The sequence below is a fragment of the Zosterops lateralis genome (assembly GCF_965231275.1).
Source record: "Zosterops lateralis genome assembly, chromosome: 3".
Lineage (NCBI taxonomy): Eukaryota > Metazoa > Chordata > Aves > Passeriformes > Zosteropidae > Zosterops > Zosterops lateralis.
Window position 1 is genome coordinate 89,524,777 of NC_139764.1, and position 14,137 is coordinate 89,538,913.

Below are 14,137 nucleotides of genomic sequence, written 5' to 3' on the forward strand. Positions count from 1 at the left end.
TACTAACTACTCATACAACTTAATTTCTCTTTCAAACCATTGACTCTAGTCTACAGCAATACACATCTATACCTGTAAAACTTTATCTGTTTCTTATTATACCATGATGCTTAAATCAAATTGCTGCAACACAGACTCTTGTAAACTGTACAAAAATATAACTTTCTAAAATATTTTGCTGGATTTAATATATCTATTGCATCTGCAGAGAAACTGTAACAGTTTTCTGGGTAACTGTGATTTGAATTAAGTTAATAAAAGTAATTTTTGCTATATTAAATACTACATTTTTGATGATGAACAAAAGCAGCATGTAGCAGATGATGCACTTATAAAGGCACTTTATAAGATGTGCCTTTAAAGCTTGTTTTGTATATTTTATGTAGCTCTTTTTCAAACTTAAAGACTCTTAGAAATGAGGCAAATCTGTCTTTAAATTCATTACACTAAATTCATAAGATGCTAAATTAAAAATGCTGTAATTAAGTCAGAGAAAGTAGCAGAAAAGTAATTTTAAAAATAATTTTGGAAGTCAAACCTCGAGTGACTGGAGCCATCAAAAGCTTTTGAATTATTTAGATATTTAAACTCACTTACCCAAAGATTTTTAAAAACTGATGCACAAAATTTTCCAGAAATATCACAATACTTCTTGTAAGACAAGAATACAAATCATTGCAGATCAAAGGGTCTTCCCTGCAAACAATTATTCATCCATCATGCATCTCTAGATGAACATTCAAAGTCTCCTAATCTGTCAGGATATAGCACAATGCTTAGTTTATATATATTAAGCAGATCAGAGAATGTTAAAAAATTGAGCTAAAAAGGTCCTCAAGATGTTGCCCAAATCTAAAATGGAATCTTCCAGAGTTAAGCCACTCTCTCATAGTCATTGAACTACCTAAAACAGCTGAAAGAAAATACACACACTTTGAGGCACATAAGTTCTTGAGATCAGATGCTTCTTTAGATCCTATGAAGGATGATGCAACTGAAAGCTTCTGTCTATCTTCCAGCTGTATCAGTTGATCTAATAAAATATGACTTCATTCCACAAATCTTGTCCTATGACTTTAGAGCAACAGAACTACAGCAAGACTACAACTAAGAAACTGTTGGCAAGTTTACATTTGAAAATCTGTTATATTTGAAGATATCGCATATCACTTAAATGTGTTGTACTGTTTAATTATCTTCCCTACAAAAAAAAAAATTCTTCTCACATTTAATCTACTTTTATTTTGGTGCTATTTATATAACATTTTTTTGCACATAGATAGGAATGAGGAAGAGTTTTTTTCCCTGCAGCAACACTTCACATACATAAGGATTTTTGTTACATATTTACTCAGAACTTCAGAGCTCTTTATCTTTCCATCTCAGTCATTTCTAGAACTTCTGCAACCATCCTTTTTGCTGTTCTCTGGACACTTTCAAACTGAATTGAACCTTTCTGGTGAGAGTGCAGTGACCAAAACTAGCAGAATACTCTTTCAAGATCTTACCAGTGCAGTGGCAGGAGGTGAGATTGCTGTAACATAAGGGCTGTTTGGACACTTAGACTAGGACATAGACAAAGGGAGAGGCTAGGTGACCTTCAGCTTCTTTAAGACCAGGTGATTTTATTAACTATCTTCTTAAGATATAGGCTTTCAAGGTTCATCTAAAACTATTTTTTAATTTATTTTTTTATTTAATTTCTAAGGTTCATAATCTGTTGTGATGCAACATATGTTCATCATATATTTTAATGTGTGGCAGAGATAGCTCTGGATTCTGTAGCTTATATAAATTTGAATTTTGCTATATATGTGCTGTGTTCTCATACATGCAAATGAAAACCTCTCTACAAAGACTTTCCCTGGTTTTGCACTGGTTTTGAAGATAATTTCTACTATTGTTTTCTTCCTGAATACACAATTTCAGGTTTTCTTAGTTTTGGCCTCAGATATCTAAAAGGCAAGGCTTTTAAATTAAAGGCTTAAAGGAAACATCATATTGACTGTATTTTATTCCCATTTGAAATATTCAAAGTACCTAGCAAAGTAATTATTTCTATAGCATTACATGATAATTACAACATAACTAATCAGAGCTTTATCACTGTCACTCGTTCACAGGGTTACCACAGTTATGGTCTGATAGTGCAGAGGCAGCACTTAACAGGGAGGTAATACATTGCTCCCTCTCTAGAACTCTGCAGTTTGAAATGCAATGCTGGGGGGGAAAAAATTGCAAAAACCTTTTTACTTTTGATAATTTTAATACTTAACTCTAAAAATTTGAAGATCTGGATATTTATTTATGGCTGATTCTATGTCTTAAGTGCAATTCATATTGAAAGTATGGTCCTGTCTTTTATTTGGGAAAAGTTGATATAAAGTGGCAATGTTTTTCTGTACTTCTTATTCCTTCTATCAACAGGCAAAAATTAAATAAAAAGTTGTTCAAAAGTTTATAGTTTGGCTACTTTTTTCTCATATTATGGTTTCAACAGTCCTGTGTTCTACCCAATTCAGACAAGTACATAATTTACAGCCATGGATGTCAGTGTCTAAGGGTGCAAGGTTTAAGCAGATATGTTTGGTCTTTGACCAGGCCTATTCCCATTCCTGTGCTGGTCCATGTGAAAAAGACCTAAACATAAACATTATTTCTGGTAAAACAAATCCATTAAATTGAAAAATATGAGGTCAATCTCACTGGCAGCCAGGAATCAATTCATAGCATTCTGCATGTTGAGTTCAAAGCTCTCTAGCAGTATGAGCAAATGAAACCTTGTGATACCCCAGAGATCTAAGAATTATTACCATTTTCATCTCTGACACAAAGAAAGTGGTGCTGAACAGAAGTTGTTAAAGGCCATACAGTAAATCAGACACAGAATGAGAAACTTGGACTCCTAATTCCCTGCCATGTACTAAACCTTCCAGATCACACTGGATTAACACAGATGGAATTTAGATGAACTTCAGTATTTGCTGCTCCTGAGAACATAAAAGACTATGCCTCTTACTACTCAGGGTCTAGCAGTGTTCAGGAAAGCCAGGGTACAGAAACTACCCCTGAATTCCATTGAATTCTAATCCATGGGGGTAGGAAGGTGAAAAAGCCCAATAATTTGCAAGCTTAGAAATGCAAGAGAACTTGTTACTTTATATTTCTCTGCTTATGCTTGTGTATTTCCCTGTTTGACCTCTACTCTTCTTCGCATAAAACATTTCCCATTCTTTTTATGACACGTAGCACAAGAGCACCTTAATCAGCTTTAAGTTTACATAAATATTTACATAATACCATAAAAATTAAATAACCCAGAAACTCATTCCATGAATGGATTAAAACAAAACAAAACAAAACAAAACAAAAGAGATTGTGAGAAAACGCTTCTGAAGAGGAAGTATTTTAAAACCAAGTCAGCTTTCTCTGCTCTCATTGCCCTCTGCTGTTTGCAGTACTGTTTTCAACCTTTGTTTCAAACAAATGTTTGGTATTGTTTTCTTTCAATGCAAGACTAAAAAGCTGTGAGGGTCTGCTACAAGTTATTTGGAATAGGACAGTGATAAAAAGTCATAAATAAGTCCTAAATGACATAAAGTTAGTTCAATACATTCCTTGCAGATTCTTTTTTTCTGAGTTTATTACAGTCCAAGCTTACTCAGTAGTCTTGGACAATAGCTTCACTGATAGTTTTCTAGCAGCTCATCAAGAAAGATTCTCTAGTCTGTGCTCAAAACATACTTTATAGGCATGAAAAATAGTTTGATTATGCCAGTGAATTAGTGCAGCTAGTTAAGTGTCAGAACAAAAGAATTTCATATACTCTCCACTTGCACTCCTTTAATTACACATTTCCATCTCAGGCAGTTTTACAGAGAGGCACTCGGCTCACACAGAAACACTGAAGTAACATGCTAGGGAAAGAAAGTTCCATAGAGTGGAAATGCCATCTGCCTACCCAAACAGAAATAGCAGAGAGCTGTGAATTTCCACTTATCTTGAAGAAGAGAAGAAAGGGTAAGAAAGGTAGTAAAGATTCTCAATTGGGAGCGTGTTTTACCAAGAAATACTTCAAAATCATAAAATAGGAGATGAGGCCAGCAGCAGCCTTCCTAAAAAGCCTGGGAGATACCACAGCGTTAACAGGATGCCTGTATAGTTGGAGCGCAGAAGAGTGGCCCAAACTAAGCTTTTTAGACCTCCACTAAAAAAATCTGTGAAATAGTAAAAACAATTTAATAAAACCTCTATTTCATATTATGTGCAAAGCTTTTATGCAGCCTTTGATGTTCCTAGCTATAAACTGAGAAAGAAAGTGGTGAAAGTGGTGTTAACACAGACACTGAAGAAAAAAGAATTAGAATAATGAAAGAAATAGGAGAGAAATTTTAAAAAGCAGTACTGAAACATGCTTCTGCTGTGCATGATTTTCCCTACTGGTAGTGCTCTAATGGAACCTAATTACCTGTCCAAGGTATTATTTTCCCTATTTTAGCTTTTATTTTACAAAACCAGCCAGAGCTATTCCTGCAGGTTCAAAGGGGCAGGTCAGGTTTCACAAGGAGCAGCTGTTTTTCTACTGGCTCTTAGAGTGTCCCAAATCCTTCACCTCACGGGAGGCACTTCCCTTTTCTTTTTCCAGACTTCAGCAGAGCTTTAAGTGAAGCACTTGCTGTTCTCACCTCTTCCACACAGTGTCAGTAAAGGCTAGGAAACCAGCTGGAGTCGCCAGGCTGAAAGCGTTTGGAAAAATTTGTGGAGGCTCTCCATAAGCCAGGACAGGTCTGTGATAACGAAGCTGATTTCTAGACCCATCCTCCAAACACTGACCATCTCCCATTCCTCAAAAATGTCTCACAAGAAAGTCCCAACAAGGATAAAAAAAAAAAAAAAGAAGGTTAAAATCAAAGTTAAAAATTCAAGACAGATTGCTGTTAGAAATCCATCAAGAAAGCTTCACCTCATATTCCTGAAGAAAAAAAAACAACTTCTCTAATATGACAATATAGTGAGATTGGTATTTTTCACATATAAATTTAGTCCCTGTGGTTTAATGTCCTGAGGCATTTTAATTAGAGGCTGTAATGGTGTTTAATCAATTAGCACAGCTCATTGTATCTCAAGCTGAACATGAAAACAATACAAAGGCTCCATCTGGTATAAAGTGCAGCTGTTTGCCTCCTGGAAGATTTATGCTGTCTTGAGCATATTAAACACTGTGCTGCAGTCCTTCTACTGCTGGACTCCTGGGTCAGCTGTCAATTTATTTTTTACTTGTCAACGCTAAATAATTTCCCTTACACTCCAGAAGTCTTGTCAACCTCTTATTCAATGGGTCATCTTTCAATGTAACTTCCTGGCCAAAATAGAAATGTAATTTTCATAACCAGAAATACCTGACATTTTCATACATAAAGGAATGACTTTATCTTTTGTCTAATTTTTGATGAATAATAAATCCCAGATGGAAGTAAACAAAGAATTATCATTTTTCATACTAAACTACAATGATTTTATTTTGCTTTGGTAATTCAGTCTCACAACTGTTTGACTGAAATATCATAATATAGTCAGCCAGAAGTTATTTGGAATTCTGATTATAAGACCTGGTAATTGGCATCTCCAAATGCATCAGGTAGAAAGCTTCTAAAAAACTTTACTCTTTCACAGTATTTTACAAACAGTGACAAAAAATGTGATAAATAGTTTTGAATAGTACATTATTTATTCTCTATCTCCTAATCCATCCACCACCAATTTTCTCCTCACAGTTGGCTCTCCATATGGAATTCTTCCTCTTGTTCTCTTTTGGTGATATTACCTGCTGCAAATCATGATCTGAGTGGTGGGGTGTCAAGCAACACAACCACCGAAGATTGAAAGGAAGGTTAAGCAGATATGCTACCAAGGGGAATTTTGGAGAGCTAGAGCCCCTGTGAAAACACTGAATGTATACTGCTGGAAGGAAAAATGCTGTCATCAAAACTACCTTCATTATGAATGACTCCTGATTAAGGATTCTTCTGCTTTGACTTAAAGTCTAAAAATTAGGTGCCTAAGAATAAGATTATTTTATTTAAGGAAGGCTTCTTATGAGTCAATAATTTCATTGATGGTCTTGATTAAGGGGAGAGAAGCATTTTAAATTGAAGAGGATATTTAATTAGGGGGTTTCGACATCAGCAATGAGAACCAAAGATCTAAAACAAAGCAATATCTTCTGTGAATAGGGAAATATCTAATCCTTAGGCTGTCCATCTCTTACCCACTATTAAGCTCTAAACTCACACATTACTTCATTTTGACATAACTAATCTTATGTGAAAGAAAGGACACCAACATGAGACCAGGCTTAGATTGAAAAGTAATAGAAAGAATGACACAAAAAAAAATTACACTGTTTTATACAACATTTATTATAAAAGAAATAGTGAAAAAAAAATTCCTGTATCTAGTAACAATGCCGAGCAGATAAGAACTGTCCTTGACTATGTGATGCAATAGCTGAAAAGATGGCCAATACTTTGAGCAAGGGAATGATGTGACCTACCTGTGAGGTGATAGCTCCTCATCAACAGGAAACACTAAATGTGTTCAAACATGTTTGAAGAAATTCTTAGAAACATGACAAAAGGAGCAGGTGGCTAGGTCATGCTCCCTATGTATCACATACAAACAAGAGTGTATGTATAGGTTTCCATCACACAGGAAAAACACCAAAACTGTAAAAAATGTAGTTGAATAACACAGAACACATGAAATCACGAAGTATTTTGCTGAATATCAGCTTCACTAAAATGTACTAAAGGGCAACTGTCACCCCCAAAAGACAGTGAGGAACTACATGGGAAAAACAGACAAAGCACCTACTTTGCTTGCAGCAATGTTTTCTGAGGTTTTCTACCTGCCATGTGTTCTGTTGTACCAAAGGTTTTAGATGGACTTAAAAGTTGTGGGTTGTGGGTAATCCATGCACTCCAGCACACTTCTACATCATAAGCACTGGCTTATCAAGGCATTAGAGAAGAAAACAAGAACTGAATTAACAAGAACTGAATTCTGTGTACTGGAAGCTTATGTCTATGGATCACAACTGGGAGTAATAGCACAACCATCTAATTGGCACTGGATTAATTTTCTTACTCAGCCACATTGCATAATTTTAGGCAATTAACAATCTAATGGAAATGGGAGTTATTAGCAGATCAGCTATGCTATAAAAAACAGACTGCCCAAAAACCAGGTTTGGTCACCTCTGGAGGAAGTGAAAGGTGCCATTACAGAGTTTTCCAAATCTAACTATATTGATTGAGACAGACAGATTGGTTTAAAATATCCACCCCCCAAATTACTACCAGTATTAACTGGCAAACCCAGTCATCTCTGCAGAGCTGGCTATATTGATTGACCAGATATTTCATAATAATAATTGATATTGCAAATAAAGCCTAAAAAATCTTTATCCACACTTCCTATTACAGGTGGAAGAGTTAGAAATTTAGATGTCATAGTGTATATGACACTATGATAAAAAGATTTCACACTTTGCTGATTCAATTTAAAGCTGCATGACATAAAAAAAAAATGAAGGTGTGTTTCACAGCTGAAATGCTGTGCAACTTTGAAAAACTGTGATTCAAAAAGCATCCATCAGTCACTGCAACATGAGTTGCACTAAGAGAAACCTTTCCATGTCCATGTCTGTTCCTAATGGAGATGTGAGATTTAGTGCCTTTTCTGCAGGATATACAAAGAAAATACAATTCACTATGTTAGTGACATGTTTCAGCAAATATCTTGCACATTCTACAACTTCTGAATCTGTATCATGGATCCTCATTGTCAATATAATATTCCACAAACTGGCTAAAATCCTTGCAGTTCTGCTGTGGTAAGAACCAGGAGAAAGAGCACAGTTCTGTCAGAGTTGAGTGCATCCCCAGCCCAGGAGCTAGCTCTCCAAGCTGAAGGCCAGCTCTGGTATGAGGCAGCATGTAAGCTGGGACCAGGCTTCTGGGAACAGAGCTTTTGGAGTTTTGGAATACTCTTTTGGGAGTCAGCCTTTTGCCCCAGAGCTGCATTTAAGCTCCAGCACTCACACTAAGATCAGGAAAAGACTAGGTTGCAAGTATGCTTTTGCCTTGCTGAATTTGATTGTAAAACTCATCCACTGAGTTGATTTTCTGGCTTAACCTCAGACCTATTTCATCACTATAGATTCGTCTGGTGATTGCTAGGAGGTGACTGAAACCTAGTAAACATGTTCAGATCCACCATGCCCTCAGGCACTGTGGGACTGTGTTGCTGAGTACACTGCCCTCAGTCTTGCTGCTGCCTCAGCTCCTGGCACCCCTTCCCCTGGGGAACAGTCTATCATAGTTCTTCTCTGACACATTCCACTTGTGAGACAGGCAGTAAGTCAGCTGCTTATGTCCATGAAAACAAAGAAGGTTTCACTTGACATGCAACACAGAAAATAAACTATGCTTTATAAACCAAAAAACATCCCAAATCCTTCATTTTTTTTGTTTTGAAAGATGGTGAGTAATCCTTATATAATGCAAACAGCGGTGTACTTCAGTTGTTATTTGAACTCTCATATAAATTGAGCTCATACTTTCTCTATCTTAGGTAGAAAAAATATATACATATTGTCTCCTTTCCTATGTGATGTGTTCTTAACAATGACAAAGCCATTCTACTTATTATTCATCCAACAGATAAAGGTGACTCTCATGCTGATATTACAAACAAAGTTCTTTCAGTGCCAGATTCTCCAAGTAATCTGACGAAAAATGAAATGTAATAATTTAAAATGTAATTAAATGAAATATGCCTCATCTACAGCACTGAAATAGGATTCAGGAAGATCATTTAAGAAAATACATGACTCATCCAATTCTACCAACACAGGCATGTATGCCTAGACCTCAGTATTCACTGGATATCTTTATAACAGAGCAGCATTTGAGAGAGTTGCCTATTCATAGGCATTGAGCAGGACTCTGGTATTAGAGCCATACCCAGATTTTTTTTCTGCTCCAGCCCTAGAAAAAATCAAATGGAGGCTGTTGAACTCTATGAGTCAGGCTATGAACTCTTTGAAGAAAGGAGCACAGTTGGGTTCTTACAGATCTCAGCAAAAGTAGCAGTTACTGTAAAACAGATAATAAATAATACATCTATCCAGAGAAAGGTAAGTCTCTCACAATCCTGTTCTGAGCTGGAATGATAAACAAGTATCACCAAACTGTGTGAATAAAAAAAGTTTCTGAGATTTCTCACTGATGTATTGCATGGTGTCTTACCCTTGGGAAGCCAGCAGTGCTGAGGACATTCAAGCTGGGCACTGGCAGCCTGTATGTGCTAAAGATTTCAGTTCCTGCCAGCTCTGGGGAGGCCTGCCAAGAAGCCCAGCAGCCCAGCTGGTGGGATGCCAGAAGGTTGCTTGTTTTGCCTTCAGTCTTTGATCAAACTGCTGTACACTTTCATTTTGATGAATGTACGTTCCCTGAGAGAAACCATTTCATTAGAAAAATCCTGACCCACGTGAATGAATAACTTCACTAAGGGCCATCCGCATTCCTCACATGTATAGACAGAGTTAAATATATGTAGTTGCACATTACCTTTCAATCCCTTGTAGTCTTACTCCAATTATTAACTACTGCAACTGATCAGCCTGGAATGGCATCAGTAACCAGAGACCTCCAGACACCCTAAAAATACCTTTTATTCTTTAATTATTTTGTTTCCCATTTTCAGCCAATGTGTTTAATTACATGTTTTCAAACAAAGAAGAAAAAGGTCTTTACAGTCAACATACATTCTACGTTAAAAAGTCCTATGTTTTGCATTACATGTGCAAAGAAATTGCAAGAGTTTTATTTTTGTGCAGTAGTAAAGAAAACTTTTGGTCTTATTTACAAAAGAGAAAGTCCTTACCCTCCACACTTGTTCTGCTTCTAGTGATAAATAGTGACCAAGTGAAGAAGAAATTAGGATAAGTCTTCACATTGAATTGTCATCTAGATTTCAGATTCCCTGAATGTTCATATAAATATGTCATAAAATCATCTTAAAATCTGTTTCTTCTCCTTGACTTACACCGAAATACCCGGTGAGCAGCCAACCCAGGCATACAAGAGAACCATTGACATGAAGCACTTTGTGCAATACTGAAACCTGCATTCAAATACAGCGACTTGCTAATGTTTTTCACTTTAGCTGGTTTGTGCAGCAGCTCAGACAGTCTGTGACAACTTTCCTAATTAAATTGAGAGCTAAATAGCAATGCAGCCCGTGTTACATGCTATTATTAGTGGAATTCCTGCTGTGTATCTCACTCAAGAACCCAATAGATGTCAATCAAAGTTTGAGCTTCTGATTCTACCCCTGGTTGTTAATTAACTGTCAGAATGCTTCAATCCCATTTATTACTAATATCTAAGGGATGTATTGTGCCTTCCACTTACACAGATACAATTTCTGGGACACACCTTATCCCATGTGTGTGCACAAACCAAAATAAAAGCAGAAATGTAATTTTCAGCACCACATATTGAAAGGGAGAGTTTTTCCTGGTTGATTAAGTGTTTGAATACGACATGTTAAAAATCAAAGAATCAAAGCATTTACTCCACATGCCATGAGCTCTGCAACACTGGGCAAACATAAGCAAAGGAATGCAATGTATCATTACAGATGATACTATTAAGTATTAAGGATGCTATTATAAAGCACTAGTAGCCACTAAAACTCTCTTTACAAGCAGTCCTGCTCTTCTTTGAGAAGGTCCATGACTAAATCCCAGATTAACCTTGAATATGGATTGTTCAAGCAGCAGAAATCAGCTTCTCAGGGATATCTACATGTGCACTGGTCTACATCAGATTTCACTGGTAGTAAAAAAGTTCCTCAAAAATATCTTTGAAAAGAGCATTAGATCACATCCATTTCTCTCCTCAGAATCACATGAGCCTGCAATCAGTGCAGTGTGGGCTTCCTTGAATAAAGACGAGACAGTATTCAGCTACCAAGCACCTGCAGACACCACAAACAATTCACCCATAAACAGAACCAGCAATATGGAGCAAATAGCTTAAGGAGTATCACAGAATCATTCAGGTTGGAAAAGACCTTTATTTCATTGAGTCCATTGAGATGTAAAGCTGAATTATCCTTTGTAGGATTTACTGTGATTTAGAGGAGTGGATAGAAAGATGTTCAGGTGCTTCTCTGTCCATTTTAAGACCAATATTTGCTACCATGTAGTACAACTTGGAGAGAGATTTGAGAGGAAAAAAAGTGGACATTCCATCCAGAAAAAGGAATGGTGGGTGGACAGCCAGATGATAGGTTCCACCCCAAGCAAAGAGTATTAACTCTTTGTACACAAATGGAAGGAAAGAACAGCTACATATCTGCACTGGTATCACCTCTATTTGTGAGTGGACACTGAGGAAAGCTTTTCTCCTCCTTCAGAGGGGAAAAGTGTGAACAGGGTGAAAGCTCCTATAGCTGAAGATTTGACCTTGAATGTTTAGAGGTGAGAGGAAAATTCGTCTACAGTACCGGTGGAGGATAATAGGTATGCACAGGTGGTTCTTCTAAAGCAGTCTTTGCTCAAAATCAGAAGGAAAGACAGCTTTTATCCTAGTTAAAAATAAAGCCTCTTTGCCAGGGCTGTTATCTTTACACTGTCAATCAAGCTGGCTGCCGAGCGACGGACTCAGCAAACCTGCACACAGGACACAGGCACTCAGTGCAACGCTACAGAATTACTTAAAAAAAAAAAAAAAAAAAAAAAAAAAAAAAGGCATCATCAGTTCATTGAAATTTTTTAAGGGGCCTTTGAAAATATTGGTTTTGGCTGCAGTCTCATTTGCATCTCACTTGGGGAAGCCTGTAGAGTTTGCAGCGACAGCCTTGACACGCACAATTCCTTCTGAAAAACATGAATGAAAGACCCGTATGGCGGGGCGGGCCCGGCGTGCTCCGTGCACGGCAGTGTCACAGGGACGGACACGGGGAGTGCCAATGGCGTGTCCGCAGCCCAGGGGCGCTCATGGCGGAGCCATTCATAAACGCTGGGATGCTGAGGAGCAGCGCCTGCTCCGCTCCCCCGGACACCTGCAGCCCGGGAAGGGGCACGGCCCGGGAAGGGGCACGGCTGACAGCCCGGGAAGGGGCACGGCCCGGGAAGGGACACGGCTGACAGCCCGGGAGGGGGGAACACGGCCGACAGCCCGGGAAGGGACACGGCCGCCGGGGCGGGGTGTGCACAGGCGTGGCCGCGCTCCCGTGCACCAGCACTGTCGCCTGTTCCGACAGCCCGGCGAGAGCCCCCGCCGTGGAGGAGCGAAAAGGAGAGTTCGGGAGCGAAGAGGAGTGGCGGGGGGCAGCGGGCGGGCTGCTGACGGGCAGACACACCGCTCCACACACGGCTCCCGCCCGCGCCTCAGCCCACCCGTGCCCTTCTCCCCTCGCTCTCCTCAGCTCCCCGCCACCGCTCCCCTGGAGGCGGCCGCCGAGCGCCCCCGCCGCCTCCTGCACGGATGAATGGAGCGGAGGAGGCGGGCTGGGGGAGGGGCCGCCCCGCCCCGCTCCTCAATGAGCGGCCGGGAGGGGCCGCCTGGCCCCCGCCCCACAGCCCCGCCAGCCCCGCTCCGCTCCGCTCGGGCCGCGGGGACGGAGAGCGGCCGCCGAGCCGCCCGGGGAAGGAGTGAGTCCCCGCCGGCAGCCCGGGGGACGCGGCCGGGTCCCGTCACGGGCCGGGCCACATCCCGGTCCCCGCGTCCCTGTCGCTGTCCTTGAGAACCACCCCGAGCTCAGTATCCCCAGCGCCGGGCACCCCCCCGAGCGGGCCGGGAGAGCAGCAGCCCCCGAGCGGGCCGGGAGGCGGGGCCGCCGTGCCGGGAGGGTTCAGCACCTCGGCCGGGGACAGGGGCGAGGGCCGGCCGCTTTCCCCGCCGCCCGCTGCCCGTGCCCGGCCCTGGAGCCGCCGCCGCCCCTGGTCCGCGCAGGGAGAGCGGGTTTACGGCCCCTTCCGCGCAGCCTGAACTTTCCCCCTCGGCCGGGCACTGCCGCCTTTCCAGCGGGGCGTGCCAAACTCCCCCCGGTTTCCAGCCACCCTCCGTGCAGAACCCATCTCGGGAAGGGAGAACGGGAAGTTTTGGGGAGCTCGACTCACCCAAGACGTTCCCGATGAGAGCCACAATGAAGACGACGATGTAGCCGGCGATCAGCGCCCATTCATATTCCTTGGGATGCAAATACTCCTTCCAGAGATATCGCAGGAACTCTTCATCATCGTAGTCAGAGGAAGGGGTTAAAAGAGCCTCCCGCGTTTCGTTTAGTTCCGACCCACTCGTCCAATTCCTGTACGGAGGGGAACCATCCTCTGGTTGAATCCCGGACATCCCTAGTGGTTGTTCCGGAGGCTGGGAAAAAAACAACAACCGACAAACCCAAACCCAGACCCTCTCAGAGCATCCGAGCTTTCTCCCGCCCGTCCATCGAGGCTTGTGGTTGCCAGTGCGAAAAGCGGGGTGTGGGGAGAAAAATGACGCGGGAACTTACGGGAACCAATGCGGGAACAGGCTGGGGATCCGCGTCGGTCCCCAACCCGCCCTGACGAGCCTTTTTCCCCGGCCGGGCAAGGGGCGCAGCCTCCCCCGCGGAGGCTGCACCCTCTGCACCGTCGTGGAAAAGGCTGGCCGGGGTAGGTTGCATGCCTCAGGTGCCAGAGCGCACCCTCCCCCGCTGGAAAAGTCACGTCCGTTTCAGACGATGTCGGTTTTTGTTCCTCAAAGCATTGCACACGCACCCTCACACACCTCCGCATCCCTGCACGCCTCCCCCCCTCTTCCTCCCCCGCCTCAGCTCATCCCCAACTCCCCATCTCTCCCCCCAACCCCACTTCCAGCTTGCCCATCCCTCTTCTGACTCTGCTTCTCCTCAATTTCTCACCCTCTCTCGCACAAGCACTTCCCTTTAGACCTCTCTACATTAGATTCCAGATATATTCAAGACATTTGTAAATTAAAGGCTGTGGAAGGCTGCGGTGGGAGGAAGCGCAGGGTTAAAGGAGCCATTAAAAACTGGCTAATGAGGCTGTCTCATCTCTGTGCTG

General features: G+C 41.5%; 1 protein-coding gene across 1 annotated transcript in view; it reads right to left on the reverse strand.

Annotated features, from left to right (window-relative positions):
• HCRTR2 (hypocretin receptor 2) overlaps nt 1–13,424 on the reverse strand; it is a gene marked incomplete at both ends in the record, with an annotated part of 31,703 nt that extends 18,279 nt beyond the window's left edge. The window contains one exon of the mRNA XM_083858341.1: nt 13,196–13,424. Within this exon, the coding sequence (XP_083714467.1) occupies nt 13,196–13,424 (229 nt within the window). The remainder of the gene's footprint in view (nt 1–13,195) is intronic.
• Between the last annotated feature and the right edge of the window lie 713 nt (nt 13,425–14,137).